Source organism: Macadamia integrifolia, chromosome 4 (assembly GCF_013358625.1).
Source record: "Macadamia integrifolia cultivar HAES 741 chromosome 4, SCU_Mint_v3, whole genome shotgun sequence".
Lineage (NCBI taxonomy): Eukaryota > Viridiplantae > Streptophyta > Magnoliopsida > Proteales > Proteaceae > Macadamia > Macadamia integrifolia.
In genome coordinates, this window is record NC_056560.1 from 37,340,590 (window position 1) to 37,351,508 (window position 10,919).

Sequence of the window (10,919 nt, forward strand, 5' to 3'; positions counted from 1 at the left end):
GGGGTGGGGGGGGGTGGGGGTTGGGGGAGAGCAATGATCAAAGTCGGCTTTACAACATTACAGAAGAAGAAAAGAAGGTAGCTGCAGATACAAGGCCTTCAGGTACAAACATCAAAACATAAAAAACTTGAGCCACCTATCAGATTATCAGAGCAACCCCCCCAAAAAAAAAATCATCATAGGAAGAAAAGGGTTGACCAAGATCGTAGCATTACGACATAATCAAATGATCAAGCAATGTAATTACAGATATAGGAGGTTATCCCATCCAAAAACGAAAAGGGTACAAACAAGAAGTACGGGTCAGCAATAAATCAATGGGGAAACTAACTCACCGAGACCTTGGACTCAAATGGATGCTCGTCTTCAAGATGCGAACACAGAGAAGCGATATCGTAGTCCTCGTAGCAATAAGGGCAGGGAAAATCAGGACGAACCTCTTCTTCAACCTCGAAATCATCGATACTCAACCGATCTAATAAAAAATCCACCGAAAGGAAGGGAAAAAAATCAGATTTTTCCCCCATTTTACAGATTAAAGGATCAAATGAAGGATAAGAACAAAAAATACTATGAGATAGAATAAAGAACAGGGTACCTATTTGGGAGTTCTGATGGTGCTGCAACGCGTATTGGCGTTTGGCCGCTGCAAGACGAGATGTCCAAAGATCGGAGTCCATTGAAAAACAGGGGCCGATGAGGGGATCGGAGAAATATACGTATTTCCCTTCCGAATAGATCAAAATAAACAAATTAACAACAAAATCAAACTTTATATTTCTCCTCTCTTCTTCTTCTTGTTTCCTTTTTTCTGATGATTTATTTTTTGTAAAATAATTTTCTGCTCTGTTTCTTATTCTTTATAAGATTTACTAATTGCTGTGAAGATGGAAGAATTGCAGAGAGAGAGAGAGAGAGATGCAGAGTGAGAACGGAGAAGCGGCCTATTTTATTTTGAGGTCAAAGTTTGGTTATGTGGCCATTGCAGTAGCCTCACGTGGCAGTTGGAGAAGAGAAAAAGATGACGTCATGACGGGGTGTAGGCTCACCCGGAGAGAAAATGGCGTTTAGTCGTTTGACTGTTCTTTTCTATCTAATTCTAAAACTATTTTATGAGGTGAGGTTCCTAAAAGCCAGTGTGGCCCTACATAATGAAATCATACATGAAAGTATTAATAGTAATGGGATTTCCATTTTTCATGAGGTGGAGGTGTGATTATTCCACCCCTCCTTATGTTTTGGTACAGAAGTCATGCTGTTTTTAGGTTATTTTTCTAATTTTGTAACTACGTAATAAAGAAATCAATACTTCAATCATTAGATAAGAATATTTGATTTTGATTTATTTATCCGACGACTAAAGTAATAATCATGTTTACATATAAAACTAATCTTAAAAGGAGAGGGTTACATAAAAGGCAACTTACCTTTTGCACCAATGAGAATGCATGTGGAAGCATAAAAAATGATAAGATTTTCCCAGGGCAGTGTCATTTTGTCTTCCCATGTGTCTTGGCATAGGTCCATGTTGCCTTTTAAGATTCTTTTTCCAAAAAAAAATTAGAAGGAAGAGAATTTTCTAAGCCATAGGGCCAAGGTGGGGGAGCAAACCAATAGAGAATGTGGCACAACAATGTTAGCCAAAGAGGGGCACAGAGGGAAGTGAGTGTTAAGAGAAGAGATGCAAAAATAGAAAACATTAGCATAGCTTACACTCCAATTGATCAAAAATTTTCCCATATGTTTAAGGGAGAGGTTCTCTGCCTAGCAACATGGCTCCTGTGCCAACGCGGAAGCCAATCACAATACGTGTGGAAGCATCAACAGAGATGAGATTTTTGCATTTCACGAGGTGGGGCAGTCATTCCCCCAATGTCTGGTGCAGAAGTCTCGCTGCAAAGTAGGGTTCTTTTGTTGGGTTTTGGGCCACACTAATGTAGGTGATTCATATGGACCCATAGTGGTTCAGCTCACTTTAAGGGATAGGGTCAGTCCAACCATTCCGGGAGTAGTTAAGGCTGGGTGGACTTCTATAAGGTCCTTACAGTCACATAATATCCCAGCTTGCTCACAGAGTTATGGGAGACTGCAAAACACCCTAGAGGGCAGATTTTATTCATGATTGTATTCATAGGACCAATCTTCAAGTACGTGAGATAGAGGTTCATGATCAATACTCGTGGAGGCTCTCAACCTACACACTGGTACTCCTCTGCTCCCACTTATGATTCATGTAATGGGGGTGTCCCATTAATTATCATAGGTACAATTAGTCTATATGTTTGTGTATTCTAATCACCGTGAGGGATGATCGTTCTGACTAATTTCCTCAACAAGTGGTATTAGAGCCGCCCTTCACGATCTTAGAACCTTAATAATCGAATTTTTTTTTTTTTTTATGAAAATAGGGTTTTGGGGAGGAGATTCGTCGAAAAATGATTGCTATCGAGATTTTTTACCATCAAAACAAACAAAATTTTATACATGAACGTAGAGGAGATCAAGACGGTCACAACGATGGGTGGCATAAGTGAATCTCACGCGCCTGACTCGGTGGGTAATTGGTCATTGTTGGGTCAACCTGATAGGGTTTCTGGGATAGACAGGTTAACTCAATTAATCCAGGGCTGATCGATTTGACCCATGACCCAACCCAATTTGACAATTGACCTGACTTAGTCAACGACTAACCATTGACCGAATTGAACCATAACCTAACCCATTGACTTGGCACAAGAACCTTGGCTTTTGATCGATTAACCTGACCCATGATCTAGTCGGATCGATCTGGTTAGATCTATTTTGATTCTTTTCATGTCGATTCAAGGAAATAAAAAACTATTTAATAAGGTTTTTTAATTGAATATTTGAATCAACCGTACAAGCTTGTCCAGACAAATTTTTTGACACAGTTTTTTGCATTGGATTCATTTTTTTGTGCTCTTTTATTTGATATGCAATATGACTATGTTTGGTGATCATAGGGACCCTATTTTGGGGAAATTTGCATATATAGATACTTTTAACTTATTCTGTTAAATCATTGTTAAATTAGGGAATTTAAATAAAACCTTACTGTATCATGGCTTGCATACTAGCAATAAAATGTAACTGAGATCTGGTATTAGATCCTACTTTTATCTGCAATTGTTTTGATTGATTATGGTTTGTTACTGTGCTTATATACAGTGTAATGAACCTATCTCACAAATTTAAGCTTCCTAATGTGGTTGCAAGATATTGCAATAGGAATGGATGGAACCCACAAAAGTGGTAAAATCCAAGATTACTACAATGGTTTTGCAACTCAAAGATTTTAACTTATTTCAAAAACAAAGAAAATGGTTGGTAGGAAAGTAGGTAATGCTCGCCCAAAGGTGACATTATCAAAGATAAGCATAAAGGCAAGCGTAAACCTAAAAGTTGGTATTCACCCAAAGTGGTGGTAGTTTTCGAAAATTAAAGAGCTCCCATAGTCATTGAAGTTTTTGAATAGACTAGTGCATTGCAGACCCAAAGATTAGGACTGTAGTTGCGATTGACACTCTAGTTATGTTTAATGGTTAGTATTGTAATATTGTTTTTTTATTTTATTGATATTACATGCTTAGGATATATATACTTGATTTAATTGCATGTTGAATAGATTATTTTTCCTTGTGTTGAACTATTAAATTAGATGTCTTTAAAAGTGGTTTGAGGATATAGAGGTTTATATGCTCCTCAAGAACCTAAATCTTTGCATTAGGAAATGTAGACACCAAATTTTGTCCCCCCCCCCTTGACAATGATGAATTACGGGTGCGGAGACATATTCTCTCTTTAAAAAAGAAGTCAAATTTTTGGCACAAGTCCAATTTATCCTAGAACTTGTGATCGGTCAAACCCGATGTTGTTTAATGATGCAGGGAAGGTGATCGGAAGTGGTTGATGCCTTTTTTCAGAATACAACAATTGAGCCTAGCATGTGTTCGATTCCCATATCATTGGAAAGCATTCAGAAATACGGTCCCATTGATATCTAATATGAAAAAAATGGAGACCAACCCGAACCAGACCAAACCTGAACCAAACTAGACCAAACCTTAAACCAAACCAAATCAGACCACCCTAAACCAAACCCCAACCAAAACTTATCGCCTTTCCTTAGGTGATAAAATTTCCACTACAATCACGTAACGCTACTGCTTTAGCTGATAAAATTTCCACCGCAACGACGTAGGGCTATTGCCACCCAGCCTACGGGGTAGCTGCCCAGTCTACAAGCATACTTGGAGGTATATCGGGGTGCCACAACCTTTTTGGAGGCATATCAAAGTGCCACGGGGGGAGGGACCTTAAACGGATGAGTGTAAGTCTGTGTAAGACCTTACACATTACACGGATGTGTAAGTGCCTTACACCCTTCTATACCCCCTTACACTCCCCTAAACCCCCTTTATACGCTCTTACGTGACATTTTTACATGAATGCCTCATTTTTCTATAAATAGTGACATCGGGTCACCGAGAGGAGCCCGAAAAAAAAAAAACCCTAAAGAAGAAACCCTACTTCAGAGACCAAAACCCCGCAAAACAGTCCTAAGAAAAAACCTTGTTCCAGAGACCTTACAAAAAAAAGAGAGGGAGAGAGAGAGAGAGGAAAGAAAAAGATGAGACGAGAGTCTGTAGAAATTGCGAGGTGAGCTTACTAAAGTTGAAGTTGACGGAGTCCTGCCCTATTTTTGGAAGTCCACGTCATCCATATCAGGTTAGTATGGAACTTCTGTTTAAGTTTTTTTTTTTGTATTTGATTTCAATATTTTTATTACAGTGTGGGAGCCCTACCTGAATTGCCATAGCTGATTCTGACTCTAGGAATACAGTGCAAAAGCCCTGCTTAAATTTTCACAGTTGATTCCACCCCTAAGAATATGGAGCAGAAGCCCTGCCAAATTTCCACAGCTAATTCCAAACCTTAAGAATACGGTGCGAAAGCCCTGCCCAAATGCCACAACTGATTCTGACTCTAGGAATACAGTGCAGAAGCCTTGCCAGAATTTCCATAGTCAATTCCTACCTCAAGAATATAGTGTGGAAGCCCTGCTCAAATTCCCAAAAACCAAAACCCATGTTCACACACTAGCATAGAAACCCTGTCAACTTTCTTACCCAAGTGCCGGAAGTTTTTAATTTCTCCAAGAAAGAGAGAAGAAAATTAAATTTTTGCCCCTGAGCAGAAGAACATTATCGAAAATTTCACCGTTTTCATCTATTATTATATGTAAATATTATATAGTAATTTCATTTGCATGTATAATACGTACCTCATCTCCACATGTATTATTTTATGTGCCTACTGTATAAAATAATGATTTATTGTTATCATTTCATGTATTAATTTTAGCATTTGTACATTAAATGTAATCTGTTTCATCATTTTATGCGTTATCATATGTGTTCCTCACATGAAATAACGATTACAATTGTCATGTCATGGGGCATTGTACATGTACATAGATAAGGTAATTGCACTTTCTATTATTTTATGTAAATTTTATTATTTCATGTGGTTTTAATATAAATCTATATTTCATGTGATATTTCAATAATTTCTTACAATTATTTCATGCAAGTGTATGTATATATGATTGCGTTATTTCATGTAATAAGACTTCCATACTAGCTTAGGCTGTTAAAATTCTCGACAAGCTATGAAGCATGTCTTTCAAGTTTAATTTTTTTTCTTCAGATTTGTTTTCTCTAGTACTAGAAATTTTAGATTTGGTTTATTCCAGATCTGGTTTTTAGTACTGGTAGTATCTCAAATCAATCAAGTTTTCAGTTTAAGGGATGAAGTTTAAGTAAGTAGGCTCCTTCAGTAGTCTTCTCTCCCCCCTCTCATTCCCTCTTCTGACTACCCTTTATTTCTTAATTTAGGATCTTAATTTCAGTTATTATATTATTGTTTTCCCTTTCCCCCAAGGTTCATGGCTAGTGTATGTACTGGCTTTGCCCCTCCTAGCCATAGAACCATCATTTTATTATTTTTATTTTAATTGTTTCTCTTTTCCTAAAGCCAAGTAGAGTAACCCTTGTAAGAGTGACTCTCTAGTCACGTAGGGAAGCTCATATTATGATGCATCCCTCGGGCTAAGTAGAGAAACCTACTTGTGAGTCTCTCTCTAGCTTTATCCCCTTTCTTTTACTTTATTTTTATTTCAGCATTTTTTTTCTTTATTTCTTTTTAATTGCGTAGGGTGTTTATTTTCAGCTATTTATTTATTTAATTTTAATTGTGTGGCTTGCGTGTTTAAATTCTTAGATGATGGATGGTTAGGACATTATTTTAGATACATATGTTCAGGACGATAATTAAAATTAAATCACAATCATTAATTGGTTCACTTTCGCATTATTAAAAGAAGCAAACAAGTTTGTCCCTTGCGGTCATATTTTAAAATTACAAACAAGTTTTTGGTACCGTTGCCGAGAGACAGTTCCATGTTATTTTTCGCTTTCTTTTGGTAAATCGGAGTACTTTGTTTTGTTTTTCTTTTTCTTTTATTGAATTCCTAAGAAGAACAATTTACAATAATAGTTGTATCGGTGGAGGTCACCATGCCTCACAGTATGATAAAGCCAGGTTTTGCCCTGTAGCAGTACCTTAGGAATTGACCTAACCAACCCCGGATCCCTGCCGGTAAGCTCACAAAAAGCCAAAAAAATCAAAAAAATAATAAAATCATAAAAAAAAAAAAATTAAGGATCTGGATCAGAATGTTGTAGTAAAACATTCTGATGAGCACATTTATGGGTAAAATATAGTGTAGTAAAACATGCATTTTACATATTTAGAATGGAGCTACCTTGGGTTTTACTCTCTTTTAGCAGGTTTTATATTTTTAAGGCCTTAAGGACTATCGGGTACTATATCTCCAATTTTACACGTAAGGAGGTCCTATTTCTTTTCATGGTTTCGAAAAGGATGACATTCTGAGCAAGATGGAAGTGTTCAATTGCAAGTACACATTCGTTTGGTCAACCGTACAAGTGATTATTCTTTTTGGATCAGAAAAAGAATAATGGATCAGAATTGGACCGAGATGCAGAACCAGCTGATCTGCAGTTGTCCTAAGGGTATAAGGAATATTTCAAATACTAACAAGGATCGATGGACCACATCCTTGAGTGATTGAAGATTTGTTTTTGGTAACAACAACTACCTAACGTAGTTGGCGAGTTGTGGTGTGCAAAATCCCTTGCTTATTAGGAGGTCTCTAGTTTGAACCTCTTAGCTGCCAAGTTTGAAGAAGAGAGAGAGAAAATAAAGAGGAAAAATAGGAAAGAAGAAAAAAAGAAAAGAAAAGACAAGGGTATAGATGAAATTTTCGATTAAAATAGAATATTGTCCAAATCCAAGCAAGAAAAAATAGGTCAAAGGGGTTTTTGTGCAAGAAGAGAGAAAAATAGAAAAAAAAGGAGAAAAAATAGGAAGAAAAAGGCAAGAAAAATCGTGGGAGATCTCTCTCCACACGTTTTCTCTCTTCTCTCTCCTCCACTTCATCAACAAGATAAAAAAAAATATTTTTTTTTATAAGCTAAAATCATTAGCTTCCCTCCCCCATTCTGTATATAATAGAATTAACACAAGGGGATGAGGCACTTCATTCTTCTTCTAGGGTTTTTTCTTAGTTGCTCTATCTCTTTCTCTAGTTTTCTCTTTCTTTAGCTCTAGTTCTAAGTTTATGCTTTAAACACTTTTGTAAGTTATTTTTATTCAATTAATGCAAGCACTTTTGTTTTGTATTCAGTCTTTTATTTTTATTGTTTAAACAATTGAAGTTGTAATTTTCAAGTTCTAGTTCTAGTTCTAGTTCTAGTTCTAGGCTTAGTTCTGGGTGACAAGAACAAGCTATGAAGCATGTCTTTCAAGTTCAATTTTTTTTCTTTAGATTTGTTTTCTCTAGTACTAGAAATTCCAGATTTGTTTTATTCCAGATCTGGTTTTTAGTACTGGTAGTATCTCAAATCGATCAAGTTTTCAGTTCAAATGATGAAGTTCAAGTAAGTAGGTTCCTTCAGTAGTCTTCTCTCCCCCCTCTCATTCTCTCTTCTGACTACCCTTTCTTTCTTAATTTAGGATTTTAATTTCAGTCGTTGCACTATTGCTATCTCTTTCCGTCAAGGTTCATGGCTAGTGTATGTGTTAGCTTTGCCCTTCCTAGCCATAGAACCATCATTTTATTGTTTTTATTTTAATTGTCTCCCTTTCCCTAAAGCCAAGTAGAGTAACCCTTGTAAGAGTGACTCGCTGGTCAAGTAGGGCAGTTCATATTATGATTCATCCCTAGGGCTAAGTAGAGAAACCTACTTATGAGTCTCTCTCTTGCTTTATCCCATTTCTTTTACTTTATTTTTATATCAGTATTTTTTTCCTTCATTGCTTTTTAATTGCGTGGGGTGTTTATTTTTAGTTATTTATTTATTTACTTTTAATTACGTGGCTTGTGTGTTTAAATTTTTAGATGATGAATAGTTAGGACATTATTTTAGAAACATATGTTTAGGACGGTAATTAAAATTAGATCACAATCATTAATCGGTTCACTTTCGCATTATTAAAAGAAGCAAAAAAATAAAGTGACTGCTCTCCCTATGTTCGACCCGTAGCTACACTGATCCGTACACTTGAGGTTATATTTTAAAATCTCAAACAAGTTTTTGATGCCGTTACTGGGGAGACAGTTCCATGTTATTTTTTATTTTCTTTTGGTAAATCAGAGCACTTTGCTTACTTTGTTTTGTTTTTCCTTTTCTTTTATTGAATTCCTGAGAAGAATAACTTGCAATAATAGTTGTATCGATGGAGGTCGCCATGCCTCACAGTATGATAAAGACAGGTTTTGCCCTATAGCAGTACCTCAAGAATTGACTTGACCAACCCCGGATCCCTGCCGATAAGATCCCAAAATGTAAAAAAAAATCAAAAAATTATATAAAAAAAAAGTTTTGCTATCCATTCTTTTGTGCTTATCTTACTCTAGTTGTGGGTAGTTTTCTGTTGCATGAGTGTTAGGTGGGTACGTAATACTAAGAATCGATTAGAAAGAAGAGACCCAATAAGTAGTGACCTTATACATTTGTTCTCTTTAAAACCTTTCAATATGGGAGACCAACATCAAAACCCTTCACCTAAATCTCTAAAAGATAGGTTCTACCCTACTAGAACAGCCCAACCTTCCTACATAGTTCTACCATAAGCCTAGGGCAATAATTTTGAAGTCAAATCTCAATACATCACTATGTTGCCCCACTTTCACGGGTTGACCTCTGAGGATGCATACCTATTTCTAAGGGAATTTGAAGAGGTATATATTCTAATTAAGATCCAACAGCTTTCTGATGATGCTGTTAAGCTTAGGTTTATCATTTTTGCATTAAAATACCAAGCTAAAAAGTGGTTGTATGGGTTACCCACAAATTCCATAACCTCATGGGAACAGTTCACAGTTGTCTTCCTTAAGAAGTTTTTCCCAACTCACAAGACCAATAAGCTTAGAAGTGAGATCCTTCAGTTTAGGTAAAAGCCTAGTGAGTCCTTTTCCAAACTTATGGAGAGATTCAAGGATCTACTCCAAGAATGCCCTCACCATGGCCTAGACCTATGGCATTTATGTCAAATAATTTATGAGGATATTGATTACCCAACTAAACAAATGATAGAGTTTATGTGCCCTGAGGGATTCACATCCTCTATAGATGAAGAAAAGGCATGAGAATTCTTACTTGATTTAGTTGACAAAACCCGTGAGTGGAAATCAACCCAAGAGAGTGAAAGAACCATAAGAGGAAAAGGATATTTTGTAGATGGGATAGTAGCCAAGGAAGCCCATTTGGATAGCCTAATCAAGAAGATTGAGGCTTTTGTTCTTAGAGAGCCATCATTAGTCAATTTGGTTAAGATTTATGCTTGGTGCCAGTCCCCTATACATGTCATAGAAGAATGCCCCAACACCTCTGGGGGCACTTTTAATGATAGTGTTAATGTCTTATACCAGAATAATCCATATAATAATGCCTACAATCCAGAATGGAGAAATCACCCAAATTTCTCTTGGAATCAAGGCAACCAAGGAGGGCCTTCCTATGATACCCTACTTTTTAAACCCGGTCTAATTACACGGTTGACTCGATTTGACCATGCAGGACCCGAATCAGAGAGCGTTAAGGTGGGTTCCTTTTGGACCATGATGGCAAGGGTAACTTTGAACACCGGTTGGCCAGACAAGTCCGAGTCAGTGCTAGAGGAGACGGGTGTACCCAAGCTGTGTACATGCACATATCATAAGGCCATGTACGAATAAAGCAGGTATGTAGCCGTATCCTAAAGTGCATACGTATAATATACCTTATGCCAAGAGTGAGATTCGTGCCGAGATTCGAATTCCATCAAAATCCCACTCGTTGGCCAATTTTTGGCCCTCAGGTGGGCGGTCACAGGTGGGTGCATCCGCCCACCTGAGTGACCCACCCATGTGTTACTAATGGTTTTCAGAAAGTATAAATAGCTATTATTATGTTTTTCATATCTCATTTATTACACTGAATAGTTGGTGAGAAAAGTAAAGAGGAGAGAGAAAATAAGGGAGAAAGAGAACGAAGAAGAAAAAAGGGGGAAGGAAGAGGAAGAAGAAATGGATTTAAGCGGCGCCAAGGGTTGATCTTCCCATTTCGACGCCAGGAGAGTGATCTCCAACATGAGATCAACGTTTAGAGGGGAGCAAAGGCTATGTTCTTAAACTTTCACCAAACCCAAGTAAAACCCTTGATTTGGGTAGAGTTTCTTGAGGTCTTGTAAATCCCCCTTGAGATGATGAATCTAAGGTTTAATAGATGGTTTATGTGTTGATTTTGAAGGATTTGAAGAAGTGTTTCCAC

General features: G+C 37.0%; 1 protein-coding gene and 1 non-coding gene across 2 annotated transcripts in view; both read right to left on the bottom strand.

Annotated features, from left to right (window-relative positions):
• The window catches only part of LOC122075711 (protein DEHYDRATION-INDUCED 19-like), a 5,204-nt gene extending 4,251 nt beyond the window's left edge, over nt 1-953 (bottom strand). The window contains exons 1-2 of the mRNA XM_042640849.1: nt 599-953; nt 336-475 (exon numbers count right to left, since the gene is read on the bottom strand). Of these exons, the coding sequence (XP_042496783.1) occupies nt 336-475; nt 599-680 (222 nt within the window). The 5' untranslated portion in view covers nt 681-953. The remainder of the gene's footprint in view (nt 1-335; nt 476-598) is intronic.
• An 8,579-nt stretch (nt 954-9,532) lies between these two features.
• LOC122077606 lies at nt 9,533-9,639 on the bottom strand. Its single transcript, XR_006139853.1, has one exon. It is a non-coding gene; the product is annotated as a small nucleolar RNA R71 (small nucleolar RNA).
• Nucleotides 9,640-10,919: the final 1,280 nt, after the last annotated feature.